The 19328-nt window shown below is 37.1% G+C and overlaps 1 protein-coding gene across 1 annotated transcript in view; it reads left to right on the top strand.

Moving 5' to 3' along the window:
* The window catches only part of MET (MET proto-oncogene, receptor tyrosine kinase), a 126965-nt gene that overhangs the window by 79147 nt on the left and 28490 nt on the right, over positions 1-19328 (top strand). The window contains exons 6-12 of the mRNA XM_012456983.3: positions 2926-3086; positions 5085-5187; positions 5287-5423; positions 6132-6293; positions 7500-7599; positions 11132-11350; positions 17766-17912. Of these exons, the coding sequence (XP_012312406.1) occupies positions 2926-3086; positions 5085-5187; positions 5287-5423; positions 6132-6293; positions 7500-7599; positions 11132-11350; positions 17766-17912 (1029 nt within the window). The remainder of the gene's footprint in view (positions 1-2925; positions 3087-5084; positions 5188-5286; positions 5424-6131; positions 6294-7499; positions 7600-11131; positions 11351-17765; positions 17913-19328) is intronic.

Here is a 19328-nt window from a genome sequence, read left to right as displayed (position 1 = left end):
CGTGGGTGATAAGAAACTTCTGTGAATTAAAAGAACTTGTTCTAACCCAATGCAAAGAAACTAAGAACCTTGAAAAAAGGTTTGACGAAATGTTAACGAGAATGGACAATTTAGAGAAGAATATAAGTGAATTGATGGAGCTGAAAAACACAACACGAGAACTTCGCGAAGCATGCACAAGTTTAAACAGTCGAATTGATCAAGCAGAAGGAAGGATATCAGAAGTCGAGGACCAGCTCAGTGAAATGAAACGAGAAGACAAGAATGCAGAAAAAAGGATGAAAAGGAATGAGCAAAGTCTCCAGGAAATATGGGACTATGTGAAAAGACCTAATTTACGTTTGATAGGTGTACCTGAATGTGATGAAGAGAATGAATCCAAGTTGGAAAATACTCTTCAGGATATCATTCAGGAAAATTTTCCCAACCTGGCAAGGCAGGGTAATATTCAACTCCAGGTAATACAGAGAACACCACAAAGATATTCTTCAAGAAGACCAACCCCAAGGCACATAATCGCCAGATTTATTAGGGTTGAAATGAAGGAGAAAATACTAAGGGCAGCCAGAGAGAAAGGTCAGGTTACCCATAAAGGGAAACCTATCAGACTTACAGCAGATCTCTCAGCAGAAACCCTACAAGCCAGAAAAGAGTGGGGACCAATATTTAACATCCTTAAAGAAAAGAACTTTCAACCCAGAATTTCCTATCCAGCCAAACTAAGCTTTACGAGCGAAGGAAAAATTAAATCTTTTGCGAACAAACAAGTACTTAGAGAGTTCACCACCACCAGGCCTGCTTTATAAGAGCTTCTGAAAGAAGCACTATACATATAAAGGAACAACCAATATCAGCCTTTCCAAAAATATATCAAAAAGCAAAGAACTTTAACACAATAAAAAATTTATATCAACTAATGGGCAAAACAGCCAGCTAGCATCAAATGCCGGTATTAAACTTATATATATTTTAATTGGATAAAAAGCCAAAACCCATCGGTATGCTGTATCCGGGCCCATCTTACATGCAACGATACACAAAGACTCAGAGAGAAGGAGGAAGATTTACCAATCAAACAGAGAGTAAAAATAAACTAATAAACAAAAAGCAGGAGATGCAATTCTCGCCTCTGATAAAGTAGACTTAGCAACAAAGATCAAAAGAGGCGAGGAATGACATTACATAATGGCAAAAGGATCAATGCAACAAGAAGAGCTAACGATTCTATAGATCAACGAGATAGAAAATTAACAAGGATATTCAGAACTTGAACTCAGACCCGGAACAAGTAAATTTAATAAACATTTATAGAACTCTCCACTTCAAATACACAAAACACACATTACCACCTCACACCTATTCCAAAGGTGACTATATAATTGGAAGTAAATCACTCCTCAGTAACCGCATAGCATTTCATAGGTTTAAATTAAATATTGGTTGGCTGTTTGTTTGTTATCTTCTTCCCTTATTCCTTCCTGACTACATCATTAAGCATAATTATCAGTATAAAAGAGGTTTTCAATACCCATTACTAAATTGCATTCTAGCCTGGGCAAGAAAGCAATACTCCCATTCTCTCTCCCTCTTTCTTTTCCTTCTCCCTCCTCCCCATTCTCTCTCTCTCTTTCTCTTCCTTTTCCCCCCTTCCTATTCTCTCTCTCTCTTTCTCTAAAAAAAAAAAAAGAAAAAAAGAAAGAAAGAATGAATGAACGAATGGCAGACATGTATTCAAAACCATCTCTGTGTTTTGTATTATGCTAGCTGCTGAATGCAACTGGCAAACATTGGATACCAAAAAAGGTATTTTTGCTGTGCAACTTTTGTTTCTGGGCGGGGAATACCATAGCAACCAGAATGTAGTGCACACAGCCAGTGCACAGAGCAAAGCATATAATGGCTGGACATTGGCTTATAGGGCACATGAAGAAGTTTGATCTGAGCTCAGTCTGAAGGCTGATGAAGAGTTACAGTCAGAGTTATGAGCAAGTAAAAGTCTGGGCCCAATGTGTTTCTACTCCTGCCTGAAAGATCCCTGGAAGATAAATTCACTTCAGAATGGCCCAGAAAGGGCCAGGTGCACTGGCTCATGCTTGTAGTCCTAGCACTTTGGGTGGCCAAGGCAGGAAGATCACTTGAGCCCAGGAGTTTGAGACCAGCCTGGGCAACATAGTGAGACCCTATCTCTACAAAAAAAAAAAAAAAAAAAAAATTAGCCAAGCATGGCGGCCCAGACCTGTGGTCCCAGCTACTCAGGAGGTTAATGTGAGAGGATTGCTTGAGCTCAGGAGGTTGAGGCTGCAGTGAGCCATGATCTCACTACTGCACTCCAACCTGAGCAACAGAGCCAGACTCTATCTTGAAAGAAAGAGAGAGAGAGAGAGAAGAAAGAAAGAAAGAAAGAAAGAAGAAAGAGAGAGAGAGGGAGGGAGAGAAGGAAGGGAGGGAGGGAGGGAGGGAGAGAAAAAAGAAAAAAGGAGAGAGAAAGAGAGAGGGAGGGAAGGAAGGAAGGAAGGAAAGAAGGAAGGTAGGAAGGAAATGGAAAAAGGGAAAGAAAGAAAGAGAAGGAAGGAAGGAAAGAAAGAAGGAAAGAGAGAGAGAGAAAGAAAGAAAGAAAGAAAATACAGAGGGACTCAAAAAGGCCCTTTATTCCTACCAGGCTGCATCTGCTCTTTGTCCCATCTCTGGACCTTCTGAAAACAACTTGTTTCATTAGCATGTCAGGTAGTTTTAATTGTTTATTCCAGATGCTCTCAAATTTGTGACCCTTTTTCGTTTAGTGAACATTCCATTTTTACTAAATTGTGGGAAAATGGAAGAATTTCAGACGATTTAAGGATACACATTTTGTTTGTTCATTTTCCACACGTATGAAAAATTATAATATATTGGATTTTTTTTTTAAGTTCTATGTTGTCCTTGTAGGTTTTCCCAACTAGTGCACCCCTTGAAGGAGGGACAAGACTGACCATATGTGGCTGGGACTTTGGATTTCGGAGGAATAATAAATTCGATTTAAAGAAAACTAGAGTTCTCCTTGGAAATGAGAGCTGCACCTTGACCTTAAGTGAGAGCACGATGAATACGTAAGGATCTTAAAATGCTTTGCTGGGGTGTGCTTGGAAGATAGGTTTTTGTTTTTGAATGAATATTTGTTTTAAAATTGCTTAAAACACTCATCTCTTGAATTAAAAATGGTCTTGGCCTGTCATATGCCTTGTGGGTCTGTTCTGTTTTTTTCTTGGAATCCTATTTATTCATTGGGTTTGAAGAGAGAGAAAGGTGACATGGCCTAGGTGAAGAGAAGCAGCCAGCATTGGGAGTTTCTCAACCATTTATGTGACAAGTCTTCAGATGCTGTCTGAGTAGATTTGCAAGAATAGCACTGGTTAGGATCACTCTATCCTTAGAGTCTTCAAATGTAGAGTCTCCAAAGGCTTCTTCTACAGAAATCAGTAAAGAGCTTAACGTGGATCTTCTCTTTTAAATTCACTTTCTAAGGCCCAGAAATGTAATAAGACAGCTGAATCACAGGTTTAGGACTTTTTTGGATGAGTTAAAATTTATATTCAGTTTATATTTACTGACCCTGCAATATATGGGCTGTATCTCACTTAACCACCCCCACGATCCTGGGAGGCACCCCTGCAATATATGGGCTGTATCTCACTTAACCACCCCCCACGATCCTGTATTATTCCTACAACACAAAGGAGTTACCTGAAGTTCCGAGAGGTGAAGTGTGGCTTAGCAGAGGTAATCCAGAGAGTAAGAGCTGAACAAACCTTCAGGCTCAGCTCTGATCAGCTTCGGATCCAAGATCTGTGCTTGTTTTTCTGTATTCTACATGTACCCTCCAACAAGCTTTTAATTCCATAATCATCAGAGAATCCAGAAATGATTCATTATCACACAGTAACAACAACCAAACATTTAAAGTTTTATGACTGAATCTTTATGATTGAACCTATTCTATCAGGTGATTGTTTTATATCTAATATAATTCATTTCAGGGTTACACAAAGGTCCAAATCTATCCATTTTACTGAGACCAAAACACTAATGAAGGTAATATTTGTTAGCTGAATGATGAAACAAATTTTTTTTCTAGAAATCTTTCTTGTAAATTCTCCAAAACTCTTAATCATTGCATTATAAATCAAGAACTGTAAAACTAAAGCATAATTCATTCTCTTCTTTAAAAATTTATTTAATAAATCAAATTGGATTTAAATTTTTTCAGAACTGTATGATTATTCATTAAAAAATAATTCTATGGAATGCCCATCACAATTTCATATTCTTTAAGTAATTTAAATAAACATGTGACAAGTATAACCACAGAAATGTACCTGTTGACATACTTTAATGAAGAAATTGGCCTATGTGTAGTTAGCCCATTGTTTCATACGCTACTGAAATATCATCTATCTTAAGTAAACCAAACATTATCCCCAAATATTAATATTATCTCAACTTAGATTATTATGCACTATTCAACTGGTGAGGTCTGCATTGGTAAGGTTTAATATTTCCTGTTTGTCTGTATAAATGCTATAGTACAGTTAACGTAAAGTATAGTATAAGCAAGGTGCAGTGGCTCATGCCTGTAATCCCAGCACTTTAGCAGACCAAGGCAGGAGGATCACCTGAGCACAGGAATTCAAGACCAGCCTGAGCAACATAGTGAGACTCCATCTCTACAAAAAAAAAATTTTTTTTAATTAATCAGATGCCATGGCATGCACCTCTAGTTTCGACTTTTCAGGCCAGAGGATCCCTTGAGCCCAGGAGTTCAAGGCTGCAGTGAACTATGACCATGCCACTGCCCTCCAGCCTGGGTGACAGAGCAAGATTCTGTCTCTCATTTAAAAAATATAAAAATAAAGTTTGTCATAGTATAGAAATCGAATTTTACAACTTTTGGCCTTAATGCTTATCTTGAAACTCTGCTTGCTATTCAAAGCAGTCAGCTCACCATTTAGAGTTAATGTCACTTTCTATAAAACAGCCTAACCAGAAAATGCCTTGGATTTGTCAAGTATTAAACTTTGGGTTTTTGGGTTTTTTTTCTTTTTTTCCAGATTGAAATGCACAGTTGGTCCTGCCATGAATGAGCATTTCAATATGTCTATAATTATTTCAAACTCCCACGGGACAACACAATACAGTACATTTTCCTATGTGGTAAGGAAGATCCTATCCCATCATGTTCGATTTTTACTTAATCTATTTAAAATTATAAGATGAGTAAGTTACTTTGTTTTGTTTTTATCTCCCATCCAGGATCCTATAATAACAAGTATTTCCCCGAGATATGGTCCTATGTCTGGTGGCACTTTACTTACTTTAACCGGAAATTACCTAAACAGTGGGAATTCTAGACACATTTCAATTGGTGGAAAAACATGTACTTTAAAAAGGTGTTGTAAATTTATTTTTTTTGTTGCATCCATCAAGTTGAATTAATATCTGTACCTAAAAAATTAAGCAGATGTGTGTGTATGTGTGTGTGTGTGTGTAGAAAAAGTCAAGATGTTTATTTGTTTACTCTCCTGCTGACAAAACTTCCTCCTTCCCAAATTCATCTACTCCTTCTGCTGATTTTTCTTCCCTTTTCCTGTTTTCTAGAAATCCTACTTTTCAGTTTTGTCTTCCCATCCACCCTCTTTATTGTTACAGCTTAGGGTCTAAGCTGTACTATGGGCTGTGAGAGTCTGGTAATTGACAGTAATTTAAAATAAACATTTTCATCAAGATTTGTAATTAGACTGAGTCACTCTGGGGAGGGAAGAAATGGGGAAGATTGGGTTTGGAAGGTGGTTATGTTTCTGCTTTTTAGAGTTGGAAGAGCTCAGTTTAATCAAGTACCAAAAGTACTTTAAAGGTTTCTTAAAATCCCAAATGTTTTCCAGTCAAGGATAGCTTGTCTACAACAAAGCTAAGTTTGGAATCCAGTCAGATTAAACAGCCGACACTAGAAAAGGCTTTTATCTAGACCACTCGGGAAATTCCCACTTAGGAGCCATTGAGTTATACCCTTTTGATTCATGGATATAATTCTAAAATACGTGTATCTCTAATAGCTAAGATTCATTTTCGTTTTTGTTTTGTTTTTTTTTTTGGTTCAGTGTGTCAAACAGTATTCTTGAATGTTATACCCCAGCCCAAACCATTTCAACTGAGTTTCCTGTTAAATTGAAAATTGACTTAGCCAACCGAGAGACAAGCATCTTCAGTTACAGGGAAGACCCTATTGTCTATGAAATTCATCCAACCAAATCTTTTATTAGGTAAGTAGAAGCTTCTGATGGGTAAAAGAAAATAATAAATACAAGGATAATTTTGCCGTAGAATAGTCAAGAGGAATCACAGTTTTTGTTTTGTTTTGTTTTGTTTTGTTTTGTTTTGTTTTGTTTTGTTTTTGAGATAGAATCTTGCTCTAGCTAGAGTACAGTGGTGCGATCTTGGCTCACTGCAACCTCTGCCTCCCGGGTTCAAGTGATTCTCCTGCCTCAGCCTCCTGAGTGGCTGGGACTACAGGTGTGCACCACCACGCCCAGCAAATATTTGTATTTTTAGTAGAGACGGGGTTTCACCATGTTGGCCAGGCTTGTCTCAATCTCTTGACCTCGTGATCTACCCGCCTCGGCCTCCCAAAGTGCTGGGATTACAGGCATGAGCCACAGCACCTGGTCGGGCTCCCAAAGTGCTGGGATTACAGGCATGAGCCACAGCACCTGGTTGGGCTCCCAAAGTGCTGGGATTACAGGCATGAGCCACAGCACCTGGTCGGAATTGCAGTTTTATCTCTGGCTTTGATGCTGTCGTGTTGCTTTTGAAGGCTGCCTTTCCAATTCAGGAGAGAAAACTACATTCAGGTTCTGAGTACAATTTGACTTATCAATGCTGGTTCATGCCAAGAAGTATTTTATCCTATTCTATTACATTTAAACAGATTATAGCAAAATAGTTTAATATGGCATTGTAGTATACATGCACTTACATTATGTACATATCAATTCTATACTAACCATAGTGCCCAGAAGTGAAATCACATTTTTTCTTCCATTCTTTAGAGTATTTTTTTTGTCCTGCCTGCTTTACACACAGCTTTTCCTTGTACCAGACTGTCTTTGAATTGGAAGCTCATTGGACCCAGTTCAGTCTGCCCTGTTTCTGTAAATTCTATCAGTCTAGCAACAATAGTTAAGTTCAGGTTTTCTTTGTATTTTTTTCAAAAAGGTGAAATATTTCTTTTATGTAATTCAGTGAATAAAATACAAATGCATTTCTTAAGCTTATGAAATATGAATTTTAAAAAATATTTTCCAGTTAAATAAGTTTTTCCAAAGAACAGTTACCCTTGAACTTCCATCTGATGTTGGCTGTGCCTCCAACCTGTAATCACTGCATGTGATTAAATTGAACCCCTGTCTTATAGTACTTGGTGGAAAGAACCTCTCAATATTATCAATTTTTCTATTTCAATTTGCCAGTGGTGGGAGCACAATAACAGGTATTGGGAAAAACCTGAATTCAGTTAGTGTTCCGAGGATGGTCATAAATCTGCATGAAGCAAGAAGGAACTTTACAGTGGTAAGTTCAAGAACCATTGAGCAATGGCTCTACTCAAAGCTCTGCATCTCTGCCTCTACAATGTGGCTTTCATGGCAACTGGGATATCTCAGTTTTGCCTTTAATGTTTGCTAGTTATCTTCCTTGCAATGTAGCCAAATAGTATTTTTTATTCAGCAACTGAAATTATCTAGAACCTTGGGCTGACCATGTGGAAAAAATACATACACATACACACATGCATATGTTATGTTTAGACAAAAATGAAGATTACCAATTTGAGACTTTTTTTTTTTTTAATGTTTGTTTGTTGGATGTTTGGTTGGTTTGGGGGGGTTTTTTGAGACAGTATCTCACCCTGTCACCCAGGCTGGAGTGCAATGGCATGATCTCAGCTCACTGCAACTTCCCTTTCCCAGGTTCAAGCCATTCTCCACCTCAGCCTCCCAAGTAGCTGGGACTACAGGGATGAGCCATCATGCCTGGCTAATTTTTGTATTTTTTGGTAGAGATAAGGTTTCACCATGTTGGCCAGGCTGCTCTGGAACACCTGACCTCAAATGATCTTCCCACCTCAGCCTCCCAAAGAGCTGGGATTATAGGTGTGAGTCACTGCACCTGGCCTGAGGCAGTGTTTTTACAGACAGTCAGTACAAATGGAAATCATAGCATCTCCCTAGTCCCTTTATAATGCATCATAGAACATGGATCCTTTTGCTCTAATAAAATCCTTGGAAAAAGCTGCTGATCTTGCGGCAGCATTCTTGTCTTTCTAAGCAGCAGACATATGCTTTCTTACAGCCCCCTGTTCTTCTTACCATTCTTCTTGTTCCTTTGTTAGCATGTTATCAAGTAACAAGAAAGAGCATTAGAATATTTATGTTATGTCCTAAAGTGTGAATGTTGTTTGGTGTTTCTCCACCTATCCTTATTTCATATAGGTCACATTAAAGTGGTAGTTTTATTTTAGACCTTAGGAAGGTTAGAGTTATTTCCAAAGATTTCATACGTTTTGTTGATGTTTTTCTCTAATATAAAATACTATAATGTAGTTGGACTTGTGCACTCAACTCAGAATGAAAGTTCTAAGTGCTCTTGCTCAAGTAAGGTCTTGATTGGTCGGGTGATAGATTGAATTATAGCACTTCCTTTTAGATTTCCCATCCAATATTTCTTGAAGACTAAAACCATGATGTTCTTTAATTACAAAAGCCAATTTGGGGCTAAAAATGTCAAGCCAAATCACCAAATAATAAGGTCATCTCAAATAAGATTTTTCTTGGCCTTCTCAATCAGCCACATTGCATCACCTCTAAAGAGTATTATTAGATTTTTATCATATTCCTGAGAGATTGTACTCTAGGGAGTCACCATGTGAAGCAAAGGGTTTTGAAAACAATCCCCACACATGGCCACAAACAAAGTTAGATTACCACTGCTATTAATTTAAAGGACATCAGTTCTCCACAACTAAGCATAACAATTTTTCATTAACCAAATAAGGATAACAGTAACCCTCCTTGGTTTTGGTAAGAGACTTTTTAAAGTAGAAATCTGAGAAATCATTAGTTTATCTAATTAATGCCGAGCCTACATCATTAAAATAATGACTGAATTTCCTTTCTTCTCCCTCACTAGCATTAAGGTGACATACAGAATGCCTCTTAGCTTTAGTCATTCGTTTGTAATCAAATGTTTATTAAAAACTTTTTAGATGTCACAAATAACAGTTGCATATCCCATGGAAGATTCAAACAATGGTAGAAGATAAACATCTTATTTGTTTATAGATCTGGAAATATAAACTTCTGTTGTTTAACCACAAACTTGTTAGTACAGTGAAACTATGCATTAGAATTGGACAAAAGTGAAAAATTCAGTGGATCCATTTTACTATTTACTATTTATTTTACTGTTGTTTGTGAAAACTACTTTATAAAGAAACATGTATTCCTTCCATGTTCCCTGCCCCTTATAGAATTTAAAGCTGCATGATGAATTGAACCCATTTATTATTTAACAAATAAAAACTCTTGATCAGATCTGATTTAGATATGTATGTCCAGCCACAATAACTTTAAGTCCCATAAACTTGAATCCTTTCAAAACAAAAATAATCATCTTCATAACAAAATGTATATTAATTTGTTAACATGTACATTATGTCCCAGAAGCCTGTAGTTTATTGTATAGTTCTCAGATTTCTTGTTAGGTAAAATTGTTCATGTCCATTTTTAATACAATAGGAATAAATAGCTTTTAGCATTATCATATTAATTTTATATAAAAATAAGTAATATAATTTAATTTTATCCATATTATACTGCTATCAGTTTTATCTGCTTCCAATACACATTTTTAATGTAAGATCATTTTTTAAATTATTTTTTTAAAACATAGCAAATAACAAATTGTTTGTCCTTTTTATGTATATCCTGAGTCCTTTTTCTATTGTGGGCATAAGTAATTGTTTTATCTCCAACTGTACTTGCCAAAGAAAAGGAAATCTAAGGGATGTTGTTGCTTGTTTGTCTTTTCCTTGGGGGAAAAACGCAGCCATTAACCTTAAATGTACCACTATGCGTTGCTGGTTTAGTCTAAGTACAATCAAGAGGAAGCTACATTTTCCAACATTCCATAAATCAGAATTCCAGAGAGGATGATTTGAAATGAGAGATAAAAGGGCATGAAATAATAATAGCAGAGGCTTTGTGAAACAGAAAACATAGGAAAAGGTTTTAATATAAAATATGTCATGAACAAAAAGATAGCCTGAGAGTGAAGACCGTGAATTTTGGAGTTAATGGCCTAGGATTTATATTCGCTGTTTTGCCACTCCAAGCTGTGAGACCTGGTCTAATGACATAAATTTGCAAAGCTCAGTTTCTTCATTTGTAAACTGTGGATAATCATAATACCCACCTATAGGATGTTATGAGAATTAAATGAAGCCAATCTTGTACAGAACCTGGCATTCAATAATTAATAGCTTAAAACACAGTAATAAGATTACCTAACTACATAGTTAATTATCATTTTCACCATATGGTGCTTGGCACTTTACAAAGTACTTTACCATGTGGTATCCCACATAGTAAATAGCATTTTCATCTTAATTCCTAAATGAGGAAACTGAGCTACTCAATGTGGACCCTGCCTCAGTTCCCATAACTTGGGTTAAAGCTAGGAGATGAGCTGAGGGCTTCTAACCCCACAAAGCCCAGCTCCCAGTCTGCCTGCCTGCCTCACACAACAAGGGACAGTTCCTGCAGGTGACTGTCCTGTCTTCATAAGGAAAATGAAACGAGATCTGGGCCAGCTTCAGATAGATCAGCATAGCTTATGCTGGGCAAGTGGAGCGCTGTGTTTCTTTAAAGGTTGGGTTGTATGTATCGTGTTTCCAGAAATGTATAGTCTAACATTAGGAAGTTAAATATAGATCTTCTTTCAAAAATTACATATTTTCCATTGATTGGAGTGGTGAATTATAAAGTTGCTATGGATGTTGCCAAGCTGTATTCTGTTTACAGTGGGTAATTGTGTCTTTCTCTAGGCATGTCAGCATCGCTCTAATTCAGAGATAATCTGCTGTACCACTCCTTCCCTGCAACAGCTGAATCTGCAACTCCCCCTGAAAACCAAAGCCTTTTTCATGTTAGATGGGATCCTTTCCAAATACTTTGATCTCATTTATGTACATAATCCTGTGTTTAAGCCTTTTGAAAAGCCAGTGATGATCTCAATGGGCAATGAAAATGTACTGGAAATTAAGGTAAGAAATGCTTTAAACACTGTCTTAAATCATCAGCTCAAACTTAATTGACTTCATTGCTATATGAATAGAATTGTTGTACTTGGCCAATGTATCTTATACGACACTAGCAAATATCTAAGCTCTGAAAAACAAATCTTTTTGGCATAAAACTAAAAGATAAGTATAACCGTGGGCTGCATTTTAATGAAGCATTTAAAAACCCTTTTTTGTGTATGGACTAAAACGTAGCAAATGTGGGACACAAATCCATTAAAGAGAATCCTTGAGATGCATTATCTTGCTGATGTTATACATTTCCCTGGACATTTCACCCAAATGTGCTCATTATAAGATAAAACATAAGAGCTGTGAAAGTAAATGCATCAATTGTACCTCTGTACTTCCTTGTAATACTTGGAATTTTGTATCTGGGTGTGGTCATCTCTAATCTAATTTGTAAATGGAACTAGGTTTCTGCCACCCTAGGCATATATTAGCTTCTAAATATAATTTAATAGAGAATAAGAGATCATCTTTTCTAAAGCGAGCCTGTTGCAAACAAGAACACTAAGGCCCAGAACGGTTAAGTGATTGACAAGTAACAAAATAGTGACAGAATAATGAAGACTAGAGTGCAGCTTTCCTATGTCCCTTCAGTTATTTCTACTTCAAATAATAACACAGGCAAAATGCTCAAGACTTGAATTATTCATAGCTCCAGTCACTAGAAACAGCAAAATATTTATCCTTCAACATGTTGTTAAAACATTTAGATTTTTTTTCCTGAAAGATGATCTGAATGCAAATACGAACAAGTATAAAGCAATAGGATAGTCTTTATTTGAATGTAATATAGGTTTCCATGGGTCATCTCCATCTAAGTAATAATATGTTTCTATTGAAATTTTTCTGACTTTTTCAACAAAAATTTAACTACAGCCCAGCCTATGCGTATGTTCATGCTCATACAAGTTTACTAATCTCATTATTGTGTTTTGTACAATAATTAAGCAAGCCCAGCATGAAATTGAATGGAAGCCCGCTTCAATGAACAGTGTGTTTACAACAGCAAAGTTCTTTCATCTGCTTCTTTAATTAGTTTTAGAAAGAGAGAAATAGCTTTTATCACTTCTTTTTTTTTTCCAATAAAACTAATCTAGTGTGACCTTTTGCTTTCAACAATTACTGTGTTTGCCATTTGAAAGATTCCATTCGGTTTTCTTGATGATAACAAAGGTTTATGTGCAAATAGTTTTACACCCAGAGAAACTCTATTTTTCTGTTCCTGTATCTATGATGAAGGGATTAGAGATAAACGGTTCTTTATCTACCCTTCCAAGCACAGTCTTTATGGAAGAGAAAACTTCTTTTCCCATAAATTAAATAACCATTATTCAATATCTTACAAAATTGTTGGACCAAGAAAAACATAATTTGGCATCATCCTCGGTCTGTCAATGTTATTCTCAACATGGCGAAAGGGTCTTCCAGAGACTGGTACAAAACACTTTATTTTCTTGCCTGTATATAGAATAACTATTTCTCTAACAAGTGCATAGCACCTGCTTTGTGACAGAATAGTAATCTAGTGGGAGCAGTTGCAGTTCAGGAAGATTATTTTAGTATCATGATTCAGTATTTTTCCTTACTTCATTTTTCTTATGTATGAGAAGAAAGCTAAGGCATAAGAGAATATTTGTTGTGTCAGCAATCTAACTCTTTATCAATACATTAAGTTGATCACATTAAAACTTCTACCTCTCAGCCAGACAAGGGGGGCTCATGCCTGTAATCCCAGTACTTTGGGAGGCCAAGGTGGGTGGATCACTGGAGATCAGGAGTTCGAGACCAGCCTGGCCAATATGACAAAACCCTACCTTCACTGAAAATACAAAAATTAGCTGGGCCTGGTGGTGGGCACCTATACTCAGGGGGCTGAGGGAAGACGATGGCCTGAATCCTGAAGGCAGAGGTTGCAGTGAGCCAAGATGGCGCCACTGCACTACAGCCTGGGAGACAGAGCTAGACACTGCCTCAAAAAAAAACTGCTACTTCTATTAGGGCAGAAACAAAGCACAAAAAAAGAAAAGAGAAGGCTTCTTCTAGACAAGCAGTTGACTATTTTTATCCAAAGAAAGGTAGCCATTTTATTTCATGTCATACTATTTAAATTACCATTCAAAACATGAGGGTGTAATATGTTTATACTTCATCAATTAAAGTGCTCTGTAGAGAATCATGTGTTTACAGAGAGATATGCTTTTTATTGCCAGGAAGAGTTCATGCTCCTCCCTTCATGCAGCCATGCATGCAAGAGTTCCTTGGCTGAAAAGAGCCTGTGGTCATTTCCTGCCCTAGTTGTGAGAGTTGCCTCAATTCATAGTAGGCCCAGTGACTACAGTATGGGTGAAAGGGTGAGCCAAGTTTGGATGAGAGAATATAATAGGGGTCAAGCATAAGTCACCCCTCAGAATGAAGTTGAAGCCCCATAGATGAAGAAAGTAGTTTATGGCCATGGCTTCAAGTCCCCCAAGACCAGTTGTGGACAGTGGTCATCAAAAGTAGGCACCTCTTTGGGGATACACTTGACTCCCAAAATGCCTCTGTCAATAACAACTCATGTTTGTATGGAATTTTACAGTTGATACTGTGCTTCAGCATATTTTATTTCATTTGAGTCTCATGTGGACCCATGAGGTTGGGAGGTCAGTGATGATTATCCCCATTTATAGATAAGTAAACAAAGGCTTAGAAAGATTAGCTGATTTGTCTTGGGTCATCCAGGGAGCAAACAGCAGAAATAGGGCCCACACTCAGGATTCTTGATCCAAATTTGGTCCTTTGCCACCGCATACACTAAACTACAGTATTTCTTATATTAACTCTCATTTAATATATACTAAAATACCTTTCAACGTAGAGACACTTTCCTATCATATGACATCTATATTATCTATGCAATTCTTTAAGTGGATAGCTCTAAACTTTTTATAAATATCTAAACATTGACTCTGTTTAAAGAAACTCTGTATTTCTGCCTAATTATCTTATTTCTGACCTTTTATGCATGAAGATATCTTATGAAAAGTAGAGAAGTATTCTGTTTCATGCTGGAACAAGGACTGCCTGACATTGCCTTATGGGTTTATCTTATTCTGCAGCACATAGGAATATGTGGGAATAAAGATGCTTCAAACGTTCAATCTGGAGAAGTCGGGTCTAACAAGAAAAAGGAGGGCAGGAAGATAAGCCAGGACAGGGAGCAGGGACTTGGTCTAGGACACTGTCAGCACAAGAACAAATGCTGAGAGCTCAGGTGGAGGTGAAGCATCAGTGTGTGGGCATTGGAAGAATCAAGAAGGAAGCATGGTTCTGAACCATCCCAATCCATGTGCTGCCCAGGACCAGCCAGAGGTTGTCCTTCTCCCTTTGAATAATTTATCTGCAACTCTAGCCTCAATCCCAGTCAAAACCACCATGAACTCAGTTCTGAGTCCAGACAGGGTGAAAGTGAATGATTCTTTCCTCAGAGGTCATTTGGCCCAGCGTCAAGACCCATTCTTATTAATGGTGCTCATAGCTTACTCTCAGACTGGTATTTCTTTGTGCTGCCCAGGTTAATGAGCACTCTGCAAAAAAAAAAGTATTCCAGGGCTCAAAGACAGTACCTGTGGGTTCATAGTACCTAATAGTAAAGGTCCCCAACTAGCCAGCAAAGCCACCCATTTAATTTTGGTTGGCCCAGCTTTTCCCAAATGGCCAGGGAAGTTTTCCCCAAAATGCCTATTAACACCTGGAGGAACTTGGTTCTGAAGCTGTCTGTGAAGGCTTGTTGCTTGGTTCCTAAGAAGTTGAGGGACTTGTGTCCTCTAGGTGAAGTGTGAACCTCACCCCCTCACCACCACCTCACTAATTTCCTACTGCTGATCTCCCTGGACTTTGGACTCTCACCTGGCTGGGTCCTGCTGCCAAACTGTACTGACTTGCCCAGATCCAGCACTGTGGCCATCTGGATGTATGAAAACTTGAAGGACCCCTCCTCTCATAATGTTATTTTTCAGATCCTACCCACTTCCACTCCCATCTGCTTGGTTCTGTAGCCATCTCAGATATGAGTCCCGAGGCCTGAATCCTGGATAGAAACATGTCACATCCTGCCAGAGTTGGCGAGGAAAGGGACATGGTACATCCTGATGTAGCACATTGGAAGTAATTAGTTTTCATTTTTGAAATGGATCCATTGTAGCATTACAGTGAGAGGAAGAATTCCTTAGTCATCGTTATATTCTAAGTGACTAGCACTGTGTCTAACACACAGTAGATGGTAAGTAGATTTTGTGTCAAATGGAATTTGATTTGCTTTATGACCTAGCCCCTTTCTGGACATTAGTTCTCAATATGTAAAGCAGAAATGACAACAATACATACCTCAGGGGGAGTGTCTTTGCAGGACAGTATGAGATGATTATAACTAAATTGCTCTATGTCTGTTGGAGATTAAAGATCAGAAAGTTCTCTCTCTTTTGTTGCTTTATTTTTAAATCCACGTTACCATTTTAGTGACTGAAATCACCCTGAAACAGTTGAGTGACTTTTATTTAATAATAGTTAATATTCAATAATAAATATTAATAAAATTAATAGTAAAAGTTCTAAACATATGTTTTTTAACATCTCAATAAAGCTATGTTTGTTTTATTTTAAATGACAAAAATTAGCCTATGCCTTTTTAAACTTTTCCTTATCTAGGCCCCATTGTTATATAGAAGTGAGCTACCACTATCACTTTTGTAGTATCTGGGATTTTAGGCTTCGAAAACAATTACATATATATATACATACATATAACTGATAGTAGTTGCTCATATAAGTCACAACTTACCATGTGTCCTTTGATATACACATATAAATGAGAATCAGTGGATGTGTGGTCTGTTTTTGTTTTAGAGAAGCCTTTATGCAACATTCAAGGAGATTCAGCCTGAAACAATAAGTACTGGAAATGCACATGTTATATGTTCATCCCTTCCCCCAACCTTAGTCATGATCTAAGCAAGCAAGACACATTTAGACCGTTTCTCATAAATCAAACCCTCCAGCTCTTTAATCTCTTATTTTCTTTGTCATTCCTTAAATTCCCTCCAATATGTGGATAAGGGCTTTGTCCCTCTTCAGACCTAACTAACAAGTTGTTGTTTGAAGCCCTAAAGTGATCTCTTAGATTGATGTGCTTCTGTGTTGTGTTGTCCTGTGTGGCTGACCTGGTTCAATGGACTACACATACTGCTTCTAGAAGTATCATAAGGATAGGGTTTGTCTATATCCATTTTTTCTGAAACTACAACATCAGGTTATAAAGAAGTATTTTCTTTCAGCTTCTTTTCCCAGAATAATAACTGCCTGACTAATCAATCTATTGAGATCTATATGAGACAATATATGTGAATGGAGTTTGCCAAGTATTAAAGATTACATAAAACAAAGTAGCAGCATTGTAGCTATTACTTGCTGCTCTTTGTCCATAAGAAAAATAGTAATATGTTTTGATATATGTCACCTCAAAATAATAGCTTGCTCAATAAATAACTGTACTCATTAAGTCTTGATATGAGAAATTATACCTGTATTTGCACTTTTTTTGCAAGACTAATTATTGGTTTCTCAAACAAAATGTTGATGTTTTAAAATGTCTGATGGTAACTTCAGTTAACTAAATATGTCAAATTAACTAATTTTTTTAAAAAGTTTGTATAACTATGTAATTGTTCAAAATAATATAATTGTGCTCATTATAATGAAGGTCATATAACATCTCACATGAATTTCTTTAAAAATGAATTCACTTATGTATTGGATTCAAGTGTGCAAGAAGGATGAAAGTAAACTACCCAACTCAAACAAAATAGGAATGTATTAATATTAACATAACAATACAGTATTAATATATTAACAAAGATTTAACATCAGCTCTCTAGAGATGAGACCCAGGCATCAGTACTTTTTAAAGTTCTCACTGTGATTCCAAAAGCAAAGTCAAGGTTGAGAATCTCTGCATTAGTCAGTATTAGGTGGTGCAACAACTGAATCTCTAAATTGTGTCTTTTTTGCCAAACATCAATACCCCCTGAAGACAATAGTGAGGTGATGATAGGTAAGACATCATTCCGCATTTAAGGATGTGAAGCAAGAACCTCTTTTCTTTTCTCTAAGGTCCAATTTGATGCAAAAGCTATATGCTGTAATTCCTAAAATATATCCTGAAATGGTCACGCTCCCCGTTAGCCATCCCAATTTCCCTTGAAAATTAGTATCATAGAATCATGTGCCTGGGCAAACAACATGGCCTGTGTTAGCAGTATATTTATATTACTTTGCCATTGTTAGCATTCCTGCAAAACTGTGAAGTGTTAACAACCTTTTTTTTTCCTTCCAGGGAAATGATATTGACCCCGAAGCAGTTAAAGGTGAAGTGTTAAAAGTTGGAAATAAGAGCTGTGAGAATATACACTTACATTCCCAAGCCGTTTTATGCACAGTCCCCAGTGACCTGCTGAAATTGAACAGCGAGCTAAATATAGAGGTGGGATTCCTGCATTCCCTTCATGATGTAAATAAGGAAGCCAGAGTAATTATGTCATTCTCAGGCTTAAAATAAATCATTAAAGCTCATTTATGTGTGGGTTTTGGCTCATCAACTCAGCCTCCATTCCTGGTTGTTATTTTAGAAATAGTTCACATTGTCTCCTTCCCCAAGCTTGGGAGGTAGATCTCGAAAGTTCCTTCTACCCACACTGCTTCTCCATCATGCCGCACTCTTCCCAAAATTGCTATAATTCTCAGAAGAAATAAGCACACATCCAAGAATGTCCTTGTACTGCCTCCCACCACCCCAGGAGGCCAGAGCCGGTGTTCCGCTGCCAACCACAGTGATCACTAATGCATAGATTCCCATAAATAAAGGAAGATGCATGTACCAAACAAAGTAAAATGAGGATTAAACTACTTTACAGCAATTTCTTTCGTGTAGATAGCTGAATCAAACAACCTAGAACCAAAGTTAGTGATCTTTTTTCATTCTTTTTTTAATAGTTTCATTGTGATGTAATTCACATACCATGTAATTCATCCATTGAAAGTGTACAGTTCAATGGGTTTTAGTATATTATATGGTTCATTTCTTTGACTTATGGTAAAATATATATAATGTAATGTTTGCCGTTTTAACCATTTTTGAATGTACAATTCAGTTGCATTGATTTTATTCAGCGTTGTGTGATCATCAGCATTATCTAATTCCAGAACTTTTTCATCACCCCAAACAGACACTCTATAACCAATAGGCAGCAATTCCACATGCGCTTCTCTCCTCCAGCTCCTGATAACTTCTAATCTACTCTCTATCTCTAGAATTTGCCTACTCTAGATATTTCATGTGAGTGGAATCATACAATCTTTGTCTTTTCGTGTGTGGTTTATTTTACTTAATGTTTTCAAGGTTCATCCACGTTGTAGCACGTGTTGGTACTTCATTCCTTCTTGTGGATGAATAATATTCCGTTGTATACATATCCCACATTTATTCAAGAATAAGTGATTTTTAAAGGGTTCCTGAAGTCTTCTGAAAAGTTATGAGATGGAAAATCATACAAAAATTGGAAAATCCAATGCTGAATCATAAGATCGGAGTTGGAATTTCAGAAGGACCATTAATCCTAAAAATCATAAAATGTTAGAGCCAGAAGGGACTTCAGAGATTTCTGCTGTATATCAAAGCTGAAGGAAAAGTATTCTGAGACTTTATTGTTCCATCATAGCAGTACAATTATTTACCTCTTATGGGAAGTCTTCTCTGCCCTTCACCACACTGTCCAGGACAGAATTAATGTCCCATTGTCTCTGTTGATTACTATTTAGTCATACTTCTGTGGTACATACCACACTTTTCTGTAATCATTTATTTATATGTCTGTCTCCCCTTCTACACTTCAGTTCCTGC

This window comes from Aotus nancymaae, unplaced genomic scaffold (genome assembly GCF_030222135.1).
Source record: "Aotus nancymaae isolate 86718 unplaced genomic scaffold, 86718_ANA_hifiasm-v0.15.2.pri h1tg000002l, whole genome shotgun sequence".
In the NCBI taxonomy this organism is placed as follows: Eukaryota; Metazoa; Chordata; class Mammalia; order Primates; family Aotidae; genus Aotus; species Aotus nancymaae.
This window is presented reverse-complemented; position numbering and strand designations above follow the sequence as displayed.